This window comes from Hyperolius riggenbachi, chromosome 12, assembly GCF_040937935.1.
Source record: "Hyperolius riggenbachi isolate aHypRig1 chromosome 12, aHypRig1.pri, whole genome shotgun sequence".
NCBI lineage: Eukaryota > Metazoa > Chordata > Amphibia > Anura > Hyperoliidae > Hyperolius > Hyperolius riggenbachi.
In genome coordinates, this window is record NC_090657.1 from 143477550 (window position 1) to 143491228 (window position 13679).

Below are 13679 nucleotides of genomic sequence, written 5' to 3' on the forward strand. Positions count from 1 at the left end.
CAGGTTCATGATAGGTCAGTGCTCTCTAATCGATTTATCAAAACATTGACAAAGAAAATTGGAGCAAAGCTGGTGCAAACGTAGAGCAGATGTCCAGATAAAAGACACCAAAACACTTTTTCACATGTTTTGATGAATATGCCCCACTGATACCATCTCTACCACTGACCTCACCACTGCAGTGTTCTCCCCAGGCTCTTTTAGCTGGGTGCTTCACCTGGCTAGTTTTAGTAAGCACCCAACTGTTATCAGCTCGCCACCTCATCCTCCTCCTATACTGTAAGCAGAGTTGCACCAGTCCTGCATACCCCCCTCCAATCTCACCCGGCTACTTTTTCACACCACCCAGCGGAATAATATTCTGGGGAGAACCCTGCAATGTCTTGGTTTAGTTTTGAAGACATTTTTAGTTTCTCCTGAGTAAGATTGCCTTCGGGAGAAATAATAAAAGAAGCATAAGTCATCATAGAATTTATTAGTAAAGGTTTAATTGGCTGGTGACCGTCATTTGTCACTCTGCTTCCTGTGTTGGCTACAACAGGAAGCAAAAGCGATAGATGACTGCATCCAGCCAATCACAAATCAATAACTTGATCATGTGCCAGTTCTGCTCTTCCATGATCAGTATTGTAGGAGAAACTGATTGTTCCTACGTCTCCACATGATGAATGGTCATCTCACCTCTGCAGCTGTGAACTTCTCTCGGGGCCCAGCTGTAATCCAGAGCTTCGCCCCAGATAATTTCTCAGCAGTGATGTCATCTTTAAGACTACAGAAAAAAAAAAAAAAAAAAAGGAGATCTCAGCGTGTTGCTCGATGTTCATAAAAAGTCTCTAGAGAGTTAGCTTACCCAACTTTTAGCTGACAAACCCTATTCAAGTCTCTGGGGCCACAGATGAGCATGCAGTCAGCATCTACCACAAACCCCATCCACTCTGAGGGCTGGCTACTTAGTGAGCCCCCAATTGCCAATTGTGACAATTTCATTCAAAGGAAGGGGGGGGGGGGGGGGGGGGGGAATATCCAACCACTCTCATTTGCTAGCCAGGAGACATACCATTTCTCACGTCATGAGATCACATCACAGCATTGTTCTTTTATGGTTAAAAGAAATCAGCCTTTAATAAATAGGTTAATGTTTATTTTTGACAAACAATGCTATATAAAGAATAGGGATGGCCAATGAAAGTCTTTTTATGCTAATATATGCAGCTTGAAAATGGACCAACTGAGTGAAGCCAAAGTAGAATGCCACTGGTCCATTTTCAAACTGCATACATTTGCATAGAAAGAAAAAATTGCCCAATTCTAAATCAGGTTGGCATTATTTGCATCTCATTGACCTTTGCTAATAAAGAAACAGAGCAAGGTGTAAAGCTGCAGTAGACTACAATAGATAGATATAGGCTATACTGTATATGCCACACAGCAGGATTTCCCAGAAGTCACAATCTCTCTATACTTCTGTGCTTGTGCATTAAGTGCTCCTTCAAATGTCAAAATGGTCCAACATTCCTCTTTGAGAAAATAGGAAAACTTGCGCGGTTACGCTGTGGCTACAGAGCTGGAGGCTGGGATGTAGAGAAGGTAACTAAGCCTCCGTTTTTTTGTAATGAAGGTGGGGCCTCCGTCTTGAATGGTAAAGTGTGGTTGGAGCGGGTCAGTAAATAGAAGTGTGGCCATAGTAGTTCATTATAACATACAGAGTTAGTGTCCCTGAACCTAACTTCAAAAAAGACTGGATTTGCGCTTTAAAGATGATCCACTGGTCCACGTTTGCCAACAAAGTACAGTTAAGTACAACTGCTAAGCTTATGCTTTGACTATGAGATATGTGTTATATTTACATGATGTGCATCAGGGGTGTAACAATAGACCCTGCAAGGGATGCAGCTGCAGGGGGGCCGAGAAGCCACAGGGGAACTCAGTCCTGAAAGACTGACAACTAAGGGCAAAGAGAGAAAAAAAACTTTCTGTTCTGCACAGTTGGTCTATTGACTGCATGTGCTCAGCCAGTGATAACAATTCATACAAAGTTTTGTAGACAAAGGTTTGTAGACTGTCCCTATTCAGTATGCAGGGGTAGAGGGCCCGACCTAAAGTTTCCAGGGGGGGGGGGGGGGGGGCAGCGATTTTTAGTTATGTCCTTGATGTGCATATTGTTGAGGGGACGTTCTTCCAGCTGGCTGTGGGTGTTTCACTTACCATTCACTGTATATAATCTCGCACCAACACACTTGTTACTGTAAACTGTCTGCATTAAGCTTTGAAAAGGGGGACGCCTCGGGCCCTGAAACAATTGTCAGATAGCATTGTAGACTACCTGAAGGGAAAAAACCTAACCTTGAACTTTGAAGCTGGTGTACTAACCTATCTAGGACTTTACGCTGTAGAACGTTTGGTGGCTCAGCTGACCAAGTTTATATACTCAGGCAACTATTACCGTGTTTCCCCGAACATAAGACAGTGCCTTATATTAATTTCCCCCCAAGAACATGTGCGAGGGCTTATTTTCGGAGGGGGCTTATTTAAAAGAAGATATAATGAAAGATGCCAGTGTGAGGAGGGTTAGACGCTATGTGTATGGGGAGGGGTATGCAATCTCTTACCGTACCTCCCTTGTGGCTGCATCCCCCTCCAGCTCCGCTTTCATAGCCGTTTGGCGCTGTGACCTATCTCTGCACAGGCTCCATGATCTCACCCCCCGTCATAATCAATGTGCGCCGGGGAGGCATCAGCGCGGCGCACATTGATTATGAGTCATGACAGAGGGGAGCGCTATCACGGAGCCAGTGCAGAGATGGATGACAGCGGCAACAGTTACGAAAGCAGAGCCGTTCTACACGAATGGAGGGGGAAGCAGCCACAAGGGAGGTGCAGTAAGAGACTGCACACCTCCCCATACACATAGCGTCCTTAGCTAGGGCTTATTTTCAGGGAGGTCTTATTTTAGGGGAAACACGGTATTACAAAAAGATGTGCCACTTTGATCCCTTTTCCTGCACAGAGTGCTTATTGGGAGGACAGAAATAGAGACTGCATGGGACAGAAGAGGATTCTAATATTACAAGCCATCAGAACATAAAACCAAAAGGCGTTAAGTAACATATCCAGGCAACAAATGTCAGAACAAAGTGGGATCAGGTGTGTGACTGATCCATTAACCTAACAGCATGCATAATACTAAGGAACAGAGCAAACATTATTTCTTACGGTTGGGCTTTCCTATTGAATAAATCAGAAGATGTGTTCTAAGCCTCAGAGAAAGTGCACCTTACAATACCTTTGGCTCAGTGACATACAGAAGGGATTACCTCTGTATTTTCCAAGTGCTCCTCAGTCTTTTTTGGAGAGACTTGTAACCTCCACTCTCATTCTTTGACACGTTGAATAGAATGATGTTTTTATTCTCACTGTCAGATGCAACCTGTACAAATAGAAAAAGGAATGAGAATTGAAGCACAACCCCCATATTGAACATGATAGAGACATTAGCAAATGATTATAAAGATGACCACAATATACTGTAATTCTAAAGATCTAAAAAACTGTTTTCTGGTCAAGTGAACTGTCGTTGAGCAATCACTTTAAGAATTGCTAAGTCGAATTTGGGACATCAATGAGGGTTATTTCCTGCCAATCTGATCACATTTATCTGATCACTCAGGCAATTCTTTATTGAAAATTGTACCATTAGTCAGCACCTTAATAAAAGTCGCAGACGGATTTCTGGGCAGGCCCGGGCCTAGGGCAAAACAGTGCAAGGGCCAGGTGGGAAGCGATATATACACCATTTCACACAAGTGTGCAGCACACGTTTTCCCAGTCCGTCCACAGCCACCCACTTTGCTCTGCACACCGTAACCTCTTGCGTGCAGCGGTGGCTGGACACGGGGTCAGTTGAGACAAACACTCAGCTCGGGTCAAGCACAACGTACAGCAGGCATACGATCATTGCAGCCTTGCCCACTGTCAAACTCTTCTCTCCGGCTCTGCCCTATTGCCTAGCAATCAGCCTATCAAGGGCTTGCAGGGTCAGGGAGTCTCATAACCTCCGTTGCACGTCAGTCTAGTAATGAGGTCTTGCTGTACTGCTGGGGCTGACGGATACGAAGTCCCAGAGCAAGACCGCCATGGAGAAGGAGAAAAGCTCAAGCAAAAAGTAGCAAATCGATCCAGGATGGAGAAAGAGGGACAGAAAGAGGCTCCTTTGGTAAGATGATAATAATACCTGTTTCCAAGCTGTTATGATGAAAAATGTTCATTTAGGGTTTGTTTTAAACGCTGGCGATTTTCAAAATCACCCTAAAAGCAATGATTCCATATGAAAATGTTCACATATGAGTGGTTCGATTCCGATCCGCTCACCAAAGCGCTGCCTGTACCATTTTTGGGGCAATTTGCCTCAATGGAAGGTATAGGGAAATCGTAAAAAGGCTTCAAAAAGCGCTTTGTATAGCGATTTCCCCAGCATTTTTAAGAATAAATGGGCAGCACGGTGGTGTAGTGGTTAGTGCTTTCGCCTTCCAATGCTGGGTCCCCGGTTCGAATCCCAGCCAGATCAACTTATGCAAGGAGTTTGTATGTTCTCCCTGTGTCTGCATGGGTTTCCTCCGGGCACTCCAGTTTCCTTCCACATCCCCCCAAAAAAACATACAAAAAAAAAAACATACAGATAAGTTAATTGGCTTCCCCCTAAATTGGCCCTAGACTAAAAAATATACATGCACTACACAGTACATACAGACATAGGACTATGGTAGGGACTAGATTGTGAGCTCCTTTGAGGGACAGTTAGTGACAAGACTATATACACTCACCTAAAGGATTATTAGGAACACCATACTAATACGATGTTTGACCCCCTTTCACCTTCAGAACCACCTTAACCAGCCTGGCGGTATGGACGAGCTCAGCTCGTCCATCACCGCCGGAGGCTGCCGCTCAGGCCCTGCTGGGCCGATTTGCATGAAATAAAGTGCAGCACACGCAGCCGGCACTTTGCCAGCCGCGTGTGCTGCCCGATCGCCGCCGCTCTGCGGCGATTCGCCGCGAGCAGCGGCGAAAGAGGGTCCCCCCAGCCGCCCGAGCCCCTGCGCAGCCGGAACAAATAGTTCCGGCCAGCGCTAAGGGCTGGATCGGAGGCGGCAGACGTCAGGACGTCGGCTGACGTCGATGACGTCACTCCGCTCGTCGCTATGGCGACGATCTAAGCAAAACAAGGAAGGCCGCTCATTGCGGCCTTCCTTGTTTATTCTGGGCGCCGGAGGCGATCGGAAGAACGCCTCCGGAGCGCCATCTAGTGGGCTTTCATGCAGCCAACTTTCAGTTGGCTGCATGAAATAGTTTTTTTTTTTATTTAAAAAAAACCCTCCCGCAGCCTCCCTGGCGATCTTATCAGAACGCCAGGGTGGTTAAAGGGATACTGTAGGGGGGGTCGGGGAAAAATGAGTTGAACTTACCCAGAGCTTCTAATGGTCCCCCGCAGACATCCCTGTGCCCGCGCAGCCATTCCCCAATGCTCCAGCCTCGCCTCCCGTTCACTTCTGGAATTTCAGACTTTAAAGTCTGAAAACCACTGTGCCTGCGTTCCCCGTGTCCTCGATGCCGCTGATGTCACCAGGAGCGTACTACGCAGGCCTAGTATGGTCTGTGTCTGCGCAGTACGCTCCTGGTGACATCAGCGGGAACAAGGACACAGCAATGCAGGCACAGTGGTTTTCAGACTTTAAAGTCTGAAATTCTAGAAGTGAACCGGAGGCGGGGGCCGGAGCATCGGTGAGTGGCTGCGCGGGCACAGGATGTCTGCGGGGGACCATTAGAAGCCGTGGGTAAGTTCAACTCATTTTCCCCTGACCCCCCTACAGTATCCCTTTAATTCAACAAGGTGCTGAAAGCATTCTTTATTCTAGCTGATGGAGATTTGTGGGATGCACATCCAGGGCACGAAGCTCCCGTTCCATCACATTCCAAAGATGCTCTATTGGGTTGAGATCTGGTGACCGTGTGGGCCATTTTAGTACAGTGAACTCATTGGCCTCAATTCACCAGAGAAAAGTTAGTAAGAGATAAAAGGTTGGTATTTTATCTCATGCGGTATTTTAACACTTTGTTTGCAATTCACCACTGTGAGAGGATAGAGAGAGGAGTGTTCGATAGCAGGCGATAATGATGCGATAATGGAGCGATATGGATGCGAAAACCATGCGATAAATGGTCGATAGTTATGCGGTGTTAGTGATTTGCATGTGATACTTTGCCTCTCTGGATGCTGGAAGTAAAGGATTGTGGGTAGGAGGAGGAGGTTATTACCAGCATGTGACCGCAGAGGGTTACCCTCCCTGTTTTTGACCCTCTCCGTCCATTACAAATCCCTCCCTCCTTTCTGCATATTAAGCATACTAAGCAATATTAAGCATTTACAATATTAAGTGGATGGGTGAAACGGAGGAGGTATTTGGATACATTTTCACACTCACTCCCGATGAAAAATGTATCCAGATTCCTCCTTCCTTTCGCCCATCCACTCAATATTGTAAATACTTAATATTGCTTAACCTCCCTGGCGGTAAGCCCGAGCTGAGCTCGGGCTATGCCGCACAGGGAGATATCTCAGCCCCTGGTGGGGCGATTTTCACAATGTAAAGTGCTGTGCGCGCAGCTAGCACTTTGCTAGCTGCGCGCACAGCTTGATCGCCGCAGCTCTGCGGCGATCGCCCGCACGCATCGGCAGAAGAGGGCCCCCGCCAGAGCCCTGCGCTGCCCGGACCAATGAGTTCCGGGCAGCGCTATGGGCTGGATCGAGTGCGCCTGACGTCAGGACGTCGGCTGACGTCCATGACGTCATGCCGATCGTCGCCATGGCGACAGGAGAAGCCAAACAGGGGAACGCGTTATATACGCGTTCCCCTGTTTGCTATTGTTGCCGGCGGCGATCGGACTAGAGGGTCACATGCGCCCTCTAGTGGTGTTTTATGTAGCTACCACTCTGGTAGCTTTACATGAAACAAAAAAAAAAAAAAAAAAAATTTAAAAAAAAGTTTTTTTCACCATTTGTAAAAAAAAATTAACCGCCAGGGAGGTTAAAGGAGTGCTGTGGTGGGATTCTTAGGAGAAAAACAGACACTTACCTTGGGCTTCTATCAGCCTCCTGCAGCGGTAATGTCCAACGCCGATCTCCTCCCATCTGCCGTCCTCCGCCGCCGGCCCCGGTCTAGCGCGGCATGGGATCCAACTGCTGCTGCGCTACAGTGGTCGCGCACCCGCTCGCTTCCGCCTGCGTCATCGGAAGCTTACTGCACAAGCGCAGTACAAGAAACCGTTGTACTGCGCCTGCGCAGTAAGCCTCAGATGATGCGAGCGGAGGCGCGGCAGCGCGCATTATTCGTCTATGTGACAGACGAATAATAGCCCGGTGCCGGCTGCGGGGAGCGGCGGATGGGAGCAGGACGGCGTGGGACATTACCGCTGAAGGGGGCTGATAGAAGCCCCAGGTAAGTGGCAGTTTTTCTCCTCAGAAACCCCCACAGAACCCCTTTAATAGTGTAAATGGGCTGCTCTCTGGTGCCTGAAATGTGTACAGTATAAGCTGTTACTGTGTGCTGCTAGTAAACTAGCTGCAGTGTGTGCTGCTCTCTGGTGCCTGAAATATGTAGAGTATAGGCTGTTACTGTATGCTGCTAGTAAACTAGCTGCAGAGTGAGCTGCAGCAGCTGTGAGAAAAATCACATATCTCCAGGTACATTCAGGGGATAAATAGATGAAAAAATAACGAATGGCCACACACCCTTTTTTCCCTGGTGAATTGTGATTTTGAGAAAAAAATAACGACTAACTATGGCCTATTTATCGCACATTTATCACACATTTACCGCATGGATTTCTCTCTGTCGATATTTCACCCTATACTTCTGGAGAATTGCTATTTGGCGATATCACAGGAGGGAAAATTACCTCCCATGAGATAAATAGGTCGGTAACCACTGGTGAATTGAGGCCATTGTTATGTTCAAGAAACCAATCTGAAATGATTCGAGCTTTGTGACAAAGTGCATTATCCTGCTGGAAGTAGCCATCAGAGGATGGGTACATGATGGTCATGAAGGGATGGACATGGACAGAAACAATGCTAAGGTAGCCCGTGGCATTTAAACAATGCCCAATAGGCACTAAGGGGCCTAAAGTGTGCCAAGAAAACATCCCCCACATCATTACACGACCACCACCGGCCTGCACAGTGGTAACAAGGCATGATGGATCCATGTTATTCTATTTACGCCAAATTCTGACTCTATCGAGACTCATCAGACCAGGCAACATTTTTCTAGTCTTCACCTGTCCAATTTTGGTGAGCTCTTGCAAATTGTAGCCTCTTTTTCCTATTTGTAGTGGAGATAAGTGGTACCCGGTCGGGTCTTCTGCTCTTGTAGCCCATCCGCCTCAAGGTTGTGCATGTTGTGGCTTCACAAATACTTTGCTGCATACCTCGGTTGTAAACGAGTTGTTATTTCAGTCAACGTTGCTCTTCTATCAGCTTGAATCAGTCGGCCTATTCTCCTCTGACCTCTAGCATCAACAAGGCATTTTCGCCCACAGGACTGCTGCATATTGGATGTTTTTCCCTTTTCACACCATTCTTTATAAACCCTAGAAATGGTTGTGCGTGAAAATCCCAGTAACTAAGCAGATTGTGAAATACTCAGACCGGCCCGTCTGGCACCAACAACCATGCCACACTCAGAATTGCTTATATCACCTTTCTTTCCCATTCTGACATTCTGTTTGGAGTTCAGGAGACTGTCTTGACCAGGACCACACCCCTAAATGCATTGAAGCAACTGCCATGTGATTGGTTGATTAGATAATTGCATTAATTTGAAATTGAACAGCACACTGATGAGGGGAGCAGGACTCTAAATTAAATTAGAGAAGCACTTAGCAGAGGACACTTTATGGGGAAGGCTGTAGCTGTAGATACTAAGGAGCACTATAACTGGAAACACTACAGGGGAGCTAGAAACAGGCAGTTTTTATTTATATAGCACTAACCACATCTTCAGCACATTAAAAGTACTTAGCCATGTCACTGACTGTCCTCACATAAGCTCACAATCTAATCCTTACTGTAGTTAAAGTTTAATGTCCTACCATAGTATTATTATTATGTATCCCTGATCTCTTCTGTGGCACTTTACAGAGTCCATAGGCATGTCACTGTCAGTCCTCAGAGAAGCTCATAGTCTAATCCTTATAATTGTATGTATTTATAGCACTGACGGTTTCTGCAGCACTTTACAGAGTATATAGCCATGTCACTGTCTGTCCTCAGAGAAGCTCAAAATCGAATCAATTAATGTATTGGTATGTTTCTGGGATGTTGTACGAAAATATATTTACAGTACCCCAGTACATCATCATTATGTCCTATGGTGCACTCAGTCATTCTGTGCTACATGTTCAGGATCCATTTACGGCAGCTTTTCACTTAGCCGTAGGACGCACGTCGACTGATGTATGTATCCAGATCGCTTACACTTGCGATGCATGGCTATAGGGATGAGTGTGTTCTGCAGGAAACTGCAGCATGGTGTCCAGAATTGCAATGCAGTGCCATTCGGACAGCAAGCTACTGGAGCAATAGGCTGTCTTCCCCTGTGCAGCTCACATTTAGGGAATCACTGCAGATTCGTGCCACATGCGGCACTAGTGGAAAGGGGCCCTAAGGGCTGAATGTACCCCAATCCAATTATCAGAATGTATTTTTTTTATCACAAGAATGCTGCTGTTATTACGTATATCGTAGTAGCACATTCACACTGGGAGCACTGTGATTCACTTGGAATCACTAAAGTTGAACCTGCTGCCTTTTCTGTATGTTACCATTTAAAACAGAATGGAAGCACAGAAAATAACATAGCAAATGTTCAGGAAAGATGATAACTGGGTAGAAATGTCTTTCCTGTGCGCTATGTGATTCTCTGTGTGAAAGGGCCCTTATACTCCGCTGGGGCAGTTGGTGAAAGTGGGCTTTGGTGGGGGGAAAGTATAAATCAGGGGTTGTGTCAAGTTGTCCTACTGGGGTTATAGCATGACTCAATAAGAAGCATAAATTGACATGACATCGGCCCTGACAAGAGTAGAGTCATCCATGACCAGAGTAAAGGAATCCATGTTTGACAGGCAAACAGATTTCTATGCAGACATCTGACTGATTTCAACCAAGGTGGCCAATCAGCTATCCGATTTCATAATTTTTATCGAATCGGATGCAAATTAGTGCGGCCAAAAGCATGCCTGGTCGATGTCTCATTGATTGGACATGCCGGGAAATCTCAGGCCGTCGTGGTTGATCGGGTACGTGACTTTAACAGTGTTCGATATCACAGAGGTGCCAAGTTTAGATTGGACCCCCAGCTGTGTGATACTCCTGTTGTTTATTGCCTGAAGAAGCAGGATTGTGCCTGCGAAACGCGTTGCCAATTGTTTTAGGAGTATGTGAATAAATGTTTTTCTACTGATATCGACAGCCTTGTGTCTGTTTTGGGTCGGCTGGTCCACCACCGCCTCCCGAACGGTTTAAACGGTTTTAATGAATTTTTATCCTTCCGGCGCCTCTGTACACCTCTACAAATCAATATTCCACCCTTGGTGGAAGGGTGTTACACCCTCATTTTCCTCTATCCACAGAGAGCGACGTCTTAGTCCTGAGTGAGGACAGGCTTGTACTCCCCACCTGCCCATACAGTGGTTGCCTTGGTGGTAACCCAGGTTTGTAAGTATAGTACTTACGCTTCATTCATTTCTATCCTAATTTCCAGTACATACTACACTATATTGGGCTCTTGGTTTTCTGCTTTTTAGTGTTCGATATCAGGACGAGTGACGGAACTCCCCACACTGTCGCCCTCCCCCCCCCCCCCCCCCTCCCCCTCCAAATGTAAATTTTCCCTCCGTTCATTAAAATACTTCACCTATCCACTGTTGTCCGCCGCAGTGCCCATCCATCTTCCACATTGCCAACCCACGTCGCTACCAGCATATAGCACATGGGGCGCAAGCGTTACATCACACACTTGCCACGTGCTATATACTGGCAACGAGTGGAGAGCGAATGTATAAAATGGGCACTGCGGCGAGCGACATTGGACAGGTAAAGTATTTTAATGCACAGTGAGGGGGCACATTTACATTAGGGGGGCAGCAATGGAGGCAGCAGATGCAGCATCACAAGGCCAATTCCAGAGAGAATTAAAGGTAACCTAAAGTGAGAGTTATATGGAGGCTGACATATTTATTTCCTTTTAAAGTAAACCTAAAGCCTGGGAAAAAAAATGAGATTAACTCACCTGGGGCTTCCCTCAGCCCCCTGCAGGAGTCCGCAATAGCAGCATAGGGGGCGATACACAGGCTGGGAACGCGCGTTCCCATGCCTGTCGGCCGGTGACGGCCAAACCGGAAGTGTTCGCCGGCTGGTCCTGGAGCGTCAGAGCGGGGCTGCGAGGGCACCGATCGGCTGCAGGGGGCTAAGGGAAGCCCCAGGTGAGTTAATCTCATTTTTTTTCCAGGCTTTAGGTTCACTTTAACCTCTTGACGACCAGCTAACGCCGATTGGCGTAAACTGGTTGTCTGCGGGTTTCCATGGAAATTTCCATGTCCGTTCACGGAGGGTGTCTCCGTGAACAGCCGGAGAGCCACCGATCGCGGCTCGCCGGCAAAATGTAAACACGCGGGGAAGAAATCCCTGCTGTTTACATCATACGGTGCTGCTACGCAGCAGCGCCGTAAGGCAGATCGGCGATCCCCGGCCTCTGATTGGCCGGGGATCGCCGGCATCTGATAGGCGGAAGCCTATCCTTCAATGCGCAGGACGGAATTCCGTCCTGCGCAGCCCAGGGAGGAAGAGGTAGGGAGGGAGAGGGAGGGAGCACAGAAAACGCTGCGGAGGGGGGCTTTGAAGAGCCCCCCCCCCCCCGCAGAGCGCAGCAAGCCGGCGGCGATCAGACCCCCCCAGCAGGACATCCCCCTAGTGGGGAAAAAAGGGGGTAAGTCTGATCGTCCTGGCATAATCCTTATCTGTGCTGCGGGCTGGAGAGCCCACGCAGCACAGATCAGGCAAACCACACCTGGTCGTCAAGTGGTTAAGCAATACCAGTTGCCTGGCAGTCCTGCTGGTCCTTGGCCTCTAATACTTTCAGTTATAGACCCTGAACAAGCATGCAGTAGATCAGGCGTTTCTGACATTTCTGTCAAATCTGACAAGATTTGCTGTTTGCTTATTTCAGGTGTGTGATTCAGGCTCTACTGAAGCCAAATAGACCAGAAGGACTGCCAGGCAATTGGTATTAATTAAAGAGGAAGTAAATATGGCAGCCTCCATATACCGTACTTCTCGCTTCAGGTTCCCTTTAAAGTGTACCTGAGACAAAAACAGTCTCAGGTTTTATACCTACTTAGGGCTTAAGCCTTCTTGAGGCGCTCGGTCCCTCGCCGTCTCCTCTAGTCACTAACGTCCCTCTTGCTGGACAGCCCGGTAGCCTGGCCGAGTCACGCTTCGTTGTGCATGCGCAGCCCAGCTGCGCGTGCCCCCAAGTGTTCTGCGTCTGGACAGTAACTACTGTGCAGGCGCAGAACACACTTGGAAACAGGAGCGTGATGACAGTGCATGTGCTGCCGTGCATCACTCGGACGGCGAAGTGCAACTCTGCCAGGCTAACAGGCTGTCCAGCGTTGGACAGGACTCAGGAGTGACCCGGGTAGGCGGCAAGGGACCGATCGGTCTCAAGAGCCCCAGGTAAGTATGGAACCTGAGACTTCTTTTGTCTCAGGTCCTACTGACCCAATCGGGGATCGACCTGTGGTGTATGGGCAGCTAACAGATGTCTCTCTCTGATCAGAGAGAGATCTGTCTCTCTAGATGCATGGACACCTTTACTTCTTCTATCACATGTAACTGATCGTTTCTTACATTAAACTTCGGCACGTATTCATTTCATTCTATGGAAGGTGACCATAATCAGTGTGGGAAGTTCAGGAGCAGAGTGCTGTCTGTATATAAACTCCTGAATCGCCATGTATAACAAGCCAGTCCAAGCTCATGACGTGCTGCTCTGATTACCCGGCGCACAGCCTTGATAGATCCATAATTACCGGTCTGTTGGCCACCATCTTTCTCCTAGTGTTGTCCCTCAGCATTCTTCACGCTGCTATCCAGAAGCCGCTCCTGCCTAGCAACCAGCTCTGGTCACGTGATGCTGGCCCTTTCTGCTCCGTCCACTCTGTGAGCCCGTTCCCCCGCCAGAGTGGCCCTGACTGTCTCGTGTGGGCAGCGGAGGAGCAGTTTAGAAGTCCTTCTGTTCCGTCTTCTCGGGGGCTTCCGAACACACAGAACCCACCCTATTCACTGCGAACGTCCGAGCGTGGCCGCCATCTTGGTGGAGGCAGAATTCTCATACAGTATATCGTTCCCAGAATTCCAGCGGTCGGTCTCCTAGCAACAGCCGCAGCCTCTCACCTAGAGCAGTGTTTCTCAACATTTTATTGGCATGTACCCCTTTTAAAACCCTGTACTCACCGAGTACCCCCTAGCATAGTAAACTTTATCACAAGTACCCCTTGACAAATATATATTTAATCGTAGTACATGATAATTGGTTTGAAACAATTTCCAAGCACTTACTATT

At 47.7% G+C, this 13679-nt stretch overlaps 1 protein-coding gene across 1 annotated transcript in view; it reads right to left on the minus strand.

The window, feature by feature from the left end:
• Nucleotides 1-13447, minus strand: part of IFT52 (intraflagellar transport 52) — a 57816-nt gene extending 44369 nt beyond the window's left edge. Inside the window, exons 1-3 of the mRNA XM_068263788.1 lie at nt 13147-13447; nt 3315-3427; nt 682-769 (exon numbers count right to left, since the gene is read on the minus strand). Of these exons, the coding sequence (XP_068119889.1) occupies nt 682-769; nt 3315-3427; nt 13147-13191 (246 nt within the window). The 5' untranslated portion in view covers nt 13192-13447. The remainder of the gene's footprint in view (nt 1-681; nt 770-3314; nt 3428-13146) is intronic.
• Nucleotides 13448-13679: the final 232 nt, after the last annotated feature.